Source organism: Saccostrea echinata, unplaced genomic scaffold, assembly GCF_033153115.1.
Source record: "Saccostrea echinata isolate AGI-Se365-2 ecotype Australia unplaced genomic scaffold, CSIRO_AGI_Sech_v1 ptg000176c, whole genome shotgun sequence".
NCBI lineage: Eukaryota > Metazoa > Mollusca > Bivalvia > Ostreida > Ostreidae > Saccostrea > Saccostrea echinata.
The window spans coordinates 21,683-35,028 of record NW_026889925.1 but is presented as its reverse complement, the minus strand read 5'-3'; the positions used below and the strand labels follow the sequence as shown (position 1 = coordinate 35,028).

At 31.7% G+C, this 13,346-nt stretch overlaps 1 protein-coding gene across 1 annotated transcript; it reads right to left on the bottom strand.

Moving 5' to 3' along the window:
* Positions 1 to 11,421: 11,421 nt before the first annotated feature.
* On the bottom strand, positions 11,422 to 13,131 carry LOC133177605 (protein PML-like). Its single transcript, XM_061312573.1, has one exon. The coding sequence runs from the start codon at positions 13,129 to 13,131 to the stop codon at positions 11,422 to 11,424; it is 1,710 nt and encodes a 569-aa protein (XP_061168557.1).
* Positions 13,132 to 13,346: the final 215 nt, after the last annotated feature.

The window sequence follows — 13,346 nt, the reverse complement described above, 5'->3', positions numbered from 1 at the left end:
GGAGTAAACATCCCCTGTCAAACGGTAACAACTGCCGTTTATTCTTTATCATGAATTGATAAACAATCTGTAGTCAATTCAGCATGAAAATAATGGCCTGAAAATTGTTAGAAATTAGTTAATATTTGACCTGACGTCAGATTGAATTTGCAAGCAAGGTCATAGTATTATCCATAGAATTTGCAAAAATATGAACTTCATATCCTTGTGTCATCAACTTGTTTGTCAGTAGTCTGCTTCGTTGTAAAAATTGTTCGTTCAACGAACATGCGCTTGGTTATCGAGTCAACTTTGAGAAATAAAATCCATATGCAGAAGATACTTGTATAATGCTACATAAATAAGTGAAGTTGACGATAAAAAAGTTCAGGTAATCACATTTATATAAGGTTCAGTTGTTTATTTGTCATCAATGACTATCTCTAATAAAAATATCTTAATCTGAAGCAGTTGTGTCAGACTCACTTACGTCTTTTATTTTAGTTCTTTGGAATATATCGATCAACGTTTGAATGAAAATTATTATTGTTAATTGGTAAAACGTCATCGATTTTTCTGAATGTCGAATTGAAGGCCATAGGAAGAGACTTCTTCTTTTCATGTAGAAGTTTTAAAATAAATTATGCTTCCTAAGAATACAAAAACACGAAGAGGTTTACTTATAATGGGGTACAATTGGTACACATGAGATTCCAAAAGATTGTTGGAAAACCTGGTCCCCATAGACATCATAGATATTGTCAATGAGAAATTCGATCATCTTTTTTTATCAACCTCAATGTACTTTTGTGTAGAATCAAAATGGTTTTTAAAAAGATTATAGCCTGCAGATGACCAATGACAAGATATAAAAATTCGCGAAATCCATTATTTATATAAAAAAAAGTTATCAATGATGCCAAAACGCCCGGTCTTTAATGTTTCGGGGAGAATGGTTTTATAAAGTGTTAAAAAGTCATTCGTTTTCATGCTATCCACTTAGGTAAAATTCTGTGATTTCAATTTTGTAAAGATCTTTGGAGTTTTTAATTATCTAAATTTGATTAACACCACTTTTTGAATATGTTGTACCGCTGATATTTTTAAAAATTGTTTATTTATTTATTTTTGTTATTAAAAATTTAGGTTGTATGTTTAAATCTGTGATCTACCAATTAAATAATTCACAAGATACCACCGCTATCAAAAAATATCCCCGTAATTGATTAATTTTATAACACTGCAGTAAAACTATCAAGGTACCATCATGCAAAAAAAAAAAAAAATCCTTTTTTGTTCTAATTCTTGCGTTAAAAAACAACTATTTTTCTATCAACAATGTTTTACAGGATAATTGTTTTCGTTTTATTTATCACTACTAAACTTCATCCGACCAAATGCCACTGCAGCCATCGATAGCTTGGCAATAGTTAAAGAGGAAGCAGGATAAGAATACAAAAACCCAGGACAAAAGAATATTTACACATCCTCATTCTTTTTTTAATATGACGATCCCTTTAGTAGTGGTGTGATAATTATAGCAACTTTCAATTGAGAAATCAAGCAGAACTGTGTAGTAAGAAAACGGAAATAGCAAATTTTTGGATATAGCGAATAAATATTGTATCCTGTAGAGGTTTTAAAAAATGAAATATCTTTTATAACGAATATTTGAAAATAACACAGTTTAAAATATTGAGCCGACATCATATTTAGTTAATATATTTATATTTGAAATTTAATTCACCAGAAAAAAATAGTCCACAAAGAAAGGTTTAAATTGCTTTTGAATACTTCCCTGATCATATTCATTTTATACATGTGTTTTTCGAATTCGCTCTAAATACTTTACGAATGTGCTATACGGATATAGCAACTTACGAAGATAGTGAAGTAAATTCACAGGTCCACAGGACCTCTCAATAATCAAGTTTTACCGTATTTACCTATTCCTTGTGCTATTTTTTAAAATGTTGTGAAATCGCAAGTCATTATTAGTGTTTGATAGAATTGTTTTTTAAACAATGGAGAAGCGAATGCAAATATAATGTTGGTGAAAGTGTAATCTGACTCCGATACCAATTAGCTTCAAATAAAAGTGTATGATTGTATTTCTTTCTACTTTGTTTAAAAAGTAAAGAATTTGATTACCATCGTTAGGCAGACTTTAAAAATTGGTTTGTAAGAATATACACTGAATAAATTTTCTACCAACCTACTACCTTTACTCCTTACTGTTATGAAAAAGAAAGTTAAAAAGTGCGTGCAGTAGCATATTCAAAAAAAATAAATAAATCTTATATAGAAATTCAAATTCTCCAAAGAAACTTAATTTAAGAAATGCTTTGTGGTATCAAAAGCAACTGCTTCTTCAAAAAAAAAATAAATAAATAAATAAAAAAAAAAAAAATAGAGGTAAAAAATATTCATCTCATATGATTGGTCATTTACAATTATTTGAATTATCCTGATTCTACTACCAGATCTTCCAATCTGTCGGAATTCCAAGGGGAAGTAATTGTGCTCTTTTATTAGCTGACCTGTTTTTAGATTCTTAAGAATAAGAGTTTTTAAATGAAAACCTTATACATGAGGAGAATAAAACTCTTGATGTGGACTCTAAATTGACTCTCAGTTTGACATTTAAGTAAATAAATAACGTTGCATTAGCTAACAAGAATTCTTTTCAATCATTTTTCGACTCAGTTTAATCCAGTGAACTAAAAATTTAAGAAACTAACGAGTCTGTCAACTTTATTCAATATTTTGGTGATTATATGCATTGATGTCTGACTAACAACTCAACTATACACGGTTTTAATTTACAGATCTGTGCCAAAAGTGAAGATAATTTTATTTTTTATCTACATATTTTATTGAAAACCACATAGTTAAATCGCTGGCAAATGGTAAATTTTTGTCCAATTTCATTATTTATTTCAGTACTTAAACCAGAAAATGTGTAGTTATCTTTTTCTAAAAGATCATTACATATTCAGTTTTTAGAAAAAGATAGTTCATCAATTACATCAGTTCTAAAATTCAAGAGCAATGTTGACTATATAATTCAGTGTGTGTATATGACTTAAATTTTCATGTCGCACTTAAATTACAATATTTTTATCGATGCTGATCAGATAAAAACTATGAAATGAAATTTATAGTGAAAAAAAAAATTATCTTCACTTCTGGCACACATCTGTACTCATGAAATGTAATTTGATCACCATTTTTTCAATTTTTGTTAAATATTTACATACTAAAAACATCCTTTTCTGGTTCTCAGTTAGAGAATAACACTACTGGCCATAAAAATTACTGATAGTGCCACTTTTTACTGATAATTTCTGATATTTACTGATATTATACTGTTGGTACTGAGAATTTCTGATATTTGCTGATTTTTTTACTGTTGTTACTGATAATTGCTGTTGGTTCTGATAATTACGGATATTTACTGTCGTTTTTACTGTGGGTTCTGATAATTACTGATATTTGCTGAGAGTTACTGTTGGTACTGAGACTTGCTGATAATTACTGAGATTATTTTCTAAGTTCATGAGATGTAGAATTTAAGAGAGACTGGGGATGGATGGATTAAATAAATTAAAGAAATTAATTTAATTTTATAATTTATTCTTTATATCTTTTTTTACCCGTAGTTATTTAGAATTTGTGACTTGAGTGACAGCAAGGCAAGCATAGTATACATTTTGTCATAAAAATTATTTTTAAAGTAATTATATATATGAAAAAAACTTTAATTTCTCTTTCTGTAAGAAGATTCAACCTGCCACCCCCCCCCCCCCCCCCATTCATCCTGTTCCTTAGTTCCTAAGGACTTACGTGTATTATTTCAATTGATGACTAGTAGGTCTTAAAAGGACTTAAAAAATCAGTTTCTTATTATAAAACCAATTTTTAAAAAAAATAATTATATTCATATTTAATCCATACATATAGTGCGGTGATGTTGGACGTGGAGATCGGTCCTTCGGATGGGACTGTATAAACCGCGGTCTTCTGTCAAAGTAGGTGCTAGCACAAAAAAGATTCCTCGGTGATCAAATAGTGCAGAGTCACGAAAAAGATCCCTCTCTGCTCTTTGTTTATAAGTGCAGAGTACAGATCGAAAGATTTCTCATAAGTAAAAATAAATGCCGTCGAGTATACATGTCAAAAGTTGAACACGGAAGGTCCTGCCACTGATTTATGGACATACACATGCACATGTAAGTACAGCGTACAGGTCGAAATTCGCAGCTTTTAATAGGTAAATAATAGCGTCCCAATATGAGTGATATGTTATCTAAAGAACACATGAAAAAAAAAATTAAACCGTTCATTTTTAATGCCATATAAAGTACTGTTACAGTAGTTATTTGTTTCAGAAAATTCTTGATCCGCCGCTCCTAAGTATTATAAGAGATTGGATCAAAGTAAGTCAAGATCAATACACCACCAACCCGTTCACACATTGTAATGTTTTGAACATTCTCTACAGCATTTCAGATTTTCATCGGAAACATGTAACAAGTAGTTCAAAACCTTGACTTGTTAAAACACATACCGTATAATAATGTTTCTCGAATAGATTGATCATGATTCCATTTGTGTCGTCAAAAATATTTTTTTAAAAACAGAGATTTTTCATGTACTGTCAGTAAAAACAATCAATGGGGAAAAAATAAATGTTTGATACACATAAAACCTCAGCGTAATTATTTCATATCCTTAGATAAATTAACACAATTCATATATAATTTTTACTGAACATGTCCAAAGACGTGTTGTCCTTAAAATAAATAAAATTAATCTTAATGCTAATATTTTGTATGTTTTAATTGTTGGATATCTTAAAACGGGCTAATTACACGAAGAAACTTAACCTTAAGTTTGTAGCAAATAAGTTTTGAAGGGGGGGGGGGGGGGCAGGGGGCACACGCGTTCTACATGTATAATCATCCTGAAAATGACATATTAGAACTTTTTCCAACAGAATTTGTTTCTGCAAATAGCGCTTCCTTAATCAATAATGTGTCTTATTTAGGACTGAGTCTCTTCAGTGGAAAAATATTTCGAAGATTTTTGCAGAAAGGTAGACATTTACATGTGAAAATGAGGACATACTGTACAAGTAGAATGCACACGGAAGTTACACTGTGTATAGTTGATTTGTAAAGGAAAACAACAGATCTGAAATATTTTTATACAAAGTTTAGTGTCCTGTTGGAGTTAATTGAAACAAGCCAAAGATTATGCAAGGATTTGGCATCAAATAAAGTTTATTCATTAAATGTGAAAATGAAATCGTATTTTCACAATGTCATGTAACAGAGAATCAGGATGTTTTATATCAGTATGAATTATTTCTAACTTAATTCACAATCTATCCCTCATTAACAGTTACTGTGACTTATTTTCCTGTTGCACTTAGCTCATTAAATTCATCAGAAAATTAAAATAGGATTTGGTTTACATGAAAAAAGTTCAAAATGCTGTTCATTTACCACAAAAATATTATTATTCATCCCACATGTTACAAGTATATTTTATCTGATTACTGTTGAACACAGTGACGGGGTCCTAGGACTTCTATGGGTATTGTACACAAACGGAAGCGCTGTGATGTACACTGTACGGTAGCGAGAAAATAACAATAGGTGTCCCTGCTGTATATATACATGTATGACACGTGCGGCGAGTGAGAGAGAAGGGCACTCAGCGGCCGGGACTCACCGGATATATCACAAACAGTCAGTTACGCAACAATGAAGTGACAGGTGGATTAAAAATGTATCTCTCTCTGTTATACATGTATATCTCACATTTCGTTCATTTGCGTAAAAAGAACAGAAAGACAACACTTACTGTACATGAAAAATAAAGAATTTAAATGTATCAAAATATGATGCTACATGTTTCAACACGAATACTTGTAAATCAAAACGTTTAAGCTAAAATTGTGGGGTGGGGGAGGGATTACTTCTATTTTTATATTTCCGGCTAAGATTGATGAGTGATGATTAAAACTCATAATTAAGAATGCCTCTTTCCAAAAGAAATAAATTCATTACATATAAAAAGATAAATGAATGAAAAAAAAATGTTTATCCGTGTAACAGTCTACTTCGTGGTATAGGGGAAATAATTTAATTTTAACCAAACAAGGGCCCGGTATGTATAAAATAAAATGCAGTGTCAAACATCATATTTCAGCAGTTCTAATCCTTTTAATTTCTTCGAGGTTGGGTACATGTTATTGTGCATTCTACATTTAAGGCAGAAAAAAGGGGGGGATAAAATAAGCAGATTCTTAACATGAATATTATTATAGGGTGACATTTTTTTGGTTTTAAAATACTTATCAAATGATATAATTTAACATTACATCTGAGAAATGTTCTATTATTTAGATATATTTACTTAAAATCAAGGTATAGACTCAATGAAGACGTAGTTTAAGAATAATGCTGGGACCAGCACACATCTGTTGCATGTTAATGGACTACATGTAATTGCAAGGAAATTTTAGAATTCTGTTTTGAAAACAGTTTACATCAGGCACCGTTGTGATTAGTGAAAATAAATACTGATCATTTGTATATATTAATTTTCTAAGTTTTGCAAGTAGTCTTGAAAATTTTCAAAATGAAAAAAAAATAGATCGGGATATTGTCTTTTTCTCTAAATTAATTCTGTTATCATAGTTCTTTCAATAGTAAGCTTTAGATATAAATAACATCATCTGTTCTTTGTTGTTTGAATTTAAATTAAAAAATTGTTTAACACGTCCGTGGGAAGCGAGAAAGAGGGAGTGACGTCCAAATAATTTTACTGCAATACTTCCGTCAGGTTCATTTATACAGTAATGTGTGTGTCTCAAAAAAGTCCAGTTTTTTTTTTCATTTTGTATTTATTGTTTTGCATTTTTTTTTTTAAAATTAAGTAATCCTTTATTTATTTATTTCATTTTGTGTGTGTGTGTGGGGGGGGGGGGTCTCAAGAAATTCTGAAACCGCTTTCAACAGAACTTTTTTTTATGTACAACAACTACTGTCAGTATTGAAAAAAATATGAGTAAAAGCTTTAAAGGATTAGTTTTTAATTACATGTATAACCATTATTGAAATAGCTTGAGTTTAAAAAAGTCTTTATAAAGTTTCATATACCAGTTTTTTTTTTTTTTTTTTCTAAAATCATGTTTTAAAATAAGAACGATTCCTAACGATTTTTTACGGATTTTCTTTCCTCATTCTTCCTTTCAACAACCCCCCCCCCTTTCCAGTCAGTGTTAGGCTTGTTTTTACATCTTCTGGGTTCAGAAAAATATTCTCAGTAATTATCAGCGATTCTCAGTACCAACAGTAACTCTCAGCAAATATCAGTAATTATCAGAACCCACAGTAAAAACGACAGTAAATATCAGTAATTATCAGAACCAACAGCAATTATCAGTAACAACAGTAAAAATATCAGCAAATATAAGAAATTCTCAGTACCAACAGTATAATATCAGTAAATATCAGAAATTATCAGTAAAAAGTGGCACTATCAGTAATTTTTATGGCCAGTAGTGTAAATGATTTCCATGCCCAAAATACATGCTAGTTTTGTTTCATTCAATCAATATATGTAGGAAATATCTTATACATGTGACAAACGTTATGTCTTTATCTTTTCCATCATCGACTTCCCCTATTTGTGCAATAGTTATTCCAATATCACCTGAATGTGGGGTTTGTATCTCCCAACTAATTCTGCAAATACAGTAGGGCATTTTCTGAGTACGATAAAATTTTAAATCAAAAGGTTTGTAAATACAACATGTCGCTGGTTCATCTTTCAGTGACATGTTTCATATCTATTGTTACGTCTTTGCTCTATATTCATTTCCATATCGGATTTCTCCGACTACCTGATAATTACAGAGGGCTCACGGTGGGTGTGACAAATCGACAGTCCATGCTTTCTCCTCCTAGATACATGTACCTGCTCCCACCTCTGGTGTTTCCAGGGGTCTCGCTTTTGTCTTGTTCACGACCTGTAGAGTAACATGAATAATGACATTGGTCGCTGTTTGTTATCTTTATCTTTCTCATATTTACCATGTATATTGCATGTATATATAAACCATCATTCCGATGTCACGTATTTGATCTTTAAACTACATGTATATACTAACGTCTAGCTCTATCTGTAACAATAGGTTATCACTGTCATAATCAGCGTTTGATATTTTGTACTAGTATGTGACTGAATCTTTTATGTAATAGTTTATCAGAGTTATTTGAGTTTCCTTAAAAATAAATGATTTTGACGTAGAAAAAAATCAGGTTGGGTATCTTTTCTGTTTACATGTATTAAGTATAATAAAAAGTACAAGTATATTAAAATCTTTACAGTGCCTTCCTACCTTGTAACCTTAAGAGTCTTCTTTCGCCTACTAAATTAAGGTAGAAAAGGTGCTCCAGGAGACATTGAAAAAAAACTCAGTCATTGAAGTAATTCAACTTAATTCTTTCCCCCTTTTTTCTTGGTGAATGTTAAAGATTGTACTTTTAACATTAGTTCCTAATGTTCCTAATATATGTCATTTATTAGACCAGTCTTAGAATATGGTGATGTTGTTTGGGATAATTGTAATGAAATGGAATCATCTTTATTGGAAGAAGTTCAAATTACTGCTGCAAGAATTATTACAGGAATGAGAGTGAACTCATCAAGAACACTATTGTATGATGAACTGGGGTGGAATACATTATCTGACAGAAGGAAAGTACATAAATTAATATTATTTTACAAGATAATGTATGGGATAGCACCACAATACCTTCAAGATTTACTAAAACCTTGTATTCCACCCCACACCCCAGATCCTTTAAGAAACAATGATGGTCTTACTTTTCTTATTCCTCAAACTAGGACCACATCATATATGAATAGTTATTTCCCATCTAAAATTAAACTATGGAATAATTTACCATATCATTTTAGAAATTTACCAACTCTATCTTCATTCACTAATGCCATTAAAAAGGCTCATTACAGAACTCCCAATAAGCTTTTTAATCATGGAAATCGTAGTAAAAATATTATTCATTGTCAATTAAGAAATAATGCTAGTAGTTTAAATGCTGATTTACAGAAGGATTATATAAATGGAAGTTCCAAATGTGGAAACTGTGGTTTTCATACTGAAATGCATATTATTTTTTCTTAGAGTGTCCATGTTATGTCGAGCAAAGAAATACTCTTTTTAATTGTTTATCTAGTATAGACCTGCAACATCCTGTATCTCTAAATGTTTTGTTATTTGGTGATAGTAATATTTCTTATGCAAAAAATATGAAATTGTTTTATTGTGTTCATAAATATATTTCACAAACCAAGAGGTTTCATAAATGATGTGAAATTATGAAATAATTGTTTCTTGTTTAAATCAAATATACATTCATTGTGTTTTATATAAATTGCTGTAATTCCCATTTTTCAGTTCTTTCTCTCGTTTTCCCATTAACCGTTTGATTTTTTTTTCCCACTCTTATTCTTTCTTTTTTTTTTTACTTTTTATTTTCACCTAAATTCCATTCAAATTTGTGTTACTCAACTATAACTTATTGGTGATATGAACCTGCATTTATATGTAGTAATATGTATATTTTAATTAACCTTGTACCTGTGGAGGGGGCTTATATAGGCTATGCCTGCTGCTCAGTCCAGTTATGTATTTATTACATAATAAAATATGTTCAAAACAAGGACTTCTTGACCTGCTAAATCAGGATGCCATCAATAGTTATCGAGGAGATAGATCAGATAATTTCCAATAGTTTACCCTTAAGACTGACGCAACATTCAGAGATTTTGGACATGTAAGAACATTAAAATTGAAATTAATAAATAAGTCGGGAAACTTCATTTTATCAGGTTGTACGATATTTGTAGAGCTGTTATAAGTAAGCTTTCCATTTAAATCCTCACTTTTTCAATGATTTGGAATAAAAAAGGAGATGAAAACGAAAAATGATGGATCTATAAAAAAAAAAATACAAACAATACAAACTAGTAAACAGAGCTTAAAACACAGACCCTGGAAATTACAGAGGTGGGATCAGGTGCCTAGGAGGAGAAATTATCCCCTGTTGACCGGTCATACCTAACATGAGCTCTTTGTATTGATCAGGTAGACGGGATATTCCATCGTCAAATTTTGTTTAATTACAAAGGTCTTATATTTGGAATGAAAATAGAGGGTTATATCGTCTTCAGTTACTTCAGCCCCCACTACAAGGTGTACATCTACCTTTTGGGATGTTCCACTGAGTAGATGAATAACCTAATAATATCAGGACCAGACCTCCAGACAGGTTTACGCCCCACTTCCTGTCTTCCATCTACAGTGCTACCTGATTAACGAAAAACCACAGAAAAAAACACAGTAGAATAATATATATTTATAAATTCTGTTAATTGATAATAATAAAAAAAAGTATCACTGACTAACATTGTCATTTACTTTTAATTTCTAGTATGTATTACATATGTTAAAGACTTTAACAAATATATTTCAAATTACTGTTTTCAAAGTAATCAAAGTTTTAAACAAATCGATTACTAGTATATTACTCAAAATGATTTATTTCCAGCTACATTATCTTTGATACACAAGACTCAATATTATACAGTTATTGCTGTTTTTTGAAGTCCAGACGATATTTAGCAACCTTAAGGAGTACAATATTCACCAACCCTAAGGGTGAGATGAATATTGTAATTTAAAGGAAGCTAATTCATCATAATGACTAAAAAGACAGCAGTAATTGATTTTATTATATGATTTATTATGATTAAATGATACAAACCCGTTAAGCGGGTATGCCATCTTACGTTTTAAATTTGCTGAAGTCCTAACCAGATGCAATTAAAGAAACTGGGTTAAAGTAATAACCAGTTGTATTTATTTGGAATTCTTAAATTTATTTAAGTTGTGATGTAGAAAAATAAATGTCAGGCACGTATATAAGATCGATTTTTAAAAAAGGGATGGGGGCATTATAATGAAAAAAAAAAGCTTGACAATTAACCTGAAAAAAAATATTTGACTAATCCCCCAAAAGAGGAGAATTCTCCAAACTTCAAGTTTTTTTTTTTTTTGGGGGGGGGGGGGTGTTAGTGTGTTAAGGACTATTAAGTTGGGGGCACCAGCTCTTCAATGAACATTTTATACATTGAATGTAAAAATTACGTTCAGAAAAAAGTGTGGGGAGGGGGACTGGTCAGGTGAACATACAGGTGAACACAATGTAGTACTTTTTCAACATTGTTGGATTTCAGCAAATAAGAGAGATAGAAATTGTTCAATTATATAATAAGTATGATTGTTTAAGTTTGAAATATGTAATGACTGTACTGAAAAAAAGAATGACTGGAATTTTTTTCTCACTGGAGATACTTATAAACTGTTAGTGTATTGGTGTAATCTTGTCCCACATAGATGTTGTTCTCATCATCCTCGCACACACTACGGGGACGGCGTACCCACTGTTTTTGTGTGAGTAATAGAGACAATAACTGGCCGTTCTGATCAAGAAGATGGACACTGAAACCATCACACACCAGAATTTGACCAAGGACATCAGTACAGATTCCCCAGGGAGTGAACTTTGACTCTTGACCTTTATAAGAAAACCTATATTGTCCTGTTTTATTCACCGACACTACTCCATTATAAAAGTCTGATGTACAGATATCTCCATTGATGTTTTCTGTGATATAGTGTGGTAGTTTATACAGTCTCTGTCCTTTGTTATCCCACTGTATGTTCTGTAGTTCTTTTCCTGTCTTGTTGTACCTAGTGACTTTAGCCTCTTCAGTCTTCTTCATCCCCACCAGTAAGTCCCCGTTGATGTGAGAGGAGTGTATGCTGAGTGGTACCCAGTTTCCAGTTTTAATGGATTCAGTGATATTATTATCCTTTGTTATCCTGTTGATGACTTTCTTGTCCTGGTCTGTAAAGATCAGATCCCCGTCCTGTGTCACTGTGTGGTAACCACGTTCACTACAGGTTTTTATCCTCTGTATCTCTTTCCCCTGTAGATCTGTTTGGACAAGATTACCATAACTGTAACTGATCCAGAGTCTGTCTGATTGCTCTAGTGATATATGGTATACACTATAAACACCTGGTACATACAACTCCTTGACCTTGGTGACAGAGGTAGAAAGAGACAATGTTTGTTTCTTGGCAGATTTCTTTCTGTATTTTTTCAATTGTTCGAGTGAATGTTTCGTTGCTGTATTGTAGACACTTTCAATGGGCCTTATTTCTCTCTTTTTTGTCTTTATTTCGGGGATATGTATTTTACCAAGTAATTTTGTGACATCGCTTTTGCTGTACTGGCCAGCAGTAAATACTGGTATGACTGGTTTTGTTGTCTGTGGTATGGATCGGATCTTCGGCTTCTCAGATATTAATTTCATAGGCATTGTAGAGGACAGGCATCTGTGGAGCTCTTTGACAAGGTTATTAAGATAAGTGGTGTAATCATCCATGGTCCTGCCTTGGGAGTTGAGATCTTCTAACAGTGAATGCTCTATCTGGTCTATCTGCTTCATGTTCTCAGATATGACTGTGTCTAACAGACATTTCAGGAATTCAACTTCAGTTTTCATGGATATCCTGATGTTGTCCATGATGTTTTTGATTTTAACGGCATCTTTTTTAAATTCTTTCTGTAAATCTTGTGATATTGGGAGAAAATACTCAAGAATTTTGGAGATTTCTTCTTGGCAATTCACTAATTTTTCTTCATAGATTATTTCTAGATCAACAAATGTATGTCTTTGGTGGCCCCCCTTTGAAGCACACTTGGAACACAGTGGGACTTGGCACTCTTTACAGAACATGTCTATATCTTTAGTGGGATGGATCTTGCATTTTTCCACAGGAAGTTGTCGTTTGCGTTGTTGGTAAAGGACCACCTCATGGTTTTGGATTTCTAGACTTTTCATATGTTCATCTCTGCATTGTTTGCACAATCTTTGATGACAAGGGTTGCAATAGAACTCACAGTTTCTTTCACATTCTTCAGTACCACACACTAAAAAATGTTGGGCTGTGCGAGGAATACCCGTTTTAGAAAATGCCATCTAAAAATTGTAAAGTTTCCACGTATTGAAAGAAAACGAGAGCACTGGGCACTTAAGATATACACAATTTATATACATATAAAAAGAAAAAAAACACATTTTTTTTAGAGTAGTTTAATTGTCGAACATCAACTAACTTAGTATAATGCTAAAAATTTATTACTGCTGTAGAATTTAAATACAATGAATTTTTAGTTTGTATTATTTGATTTATT

Excerpts from the sequence above, each read along its gene's own strand:
- LOC133177605 (XM_061312573.1), bottom strand. The coding sequence starts at position 13,131 with ATGGCATTTTCTAAAACGGGTATTCCTCGCACAGCCCAACATTTTTTA.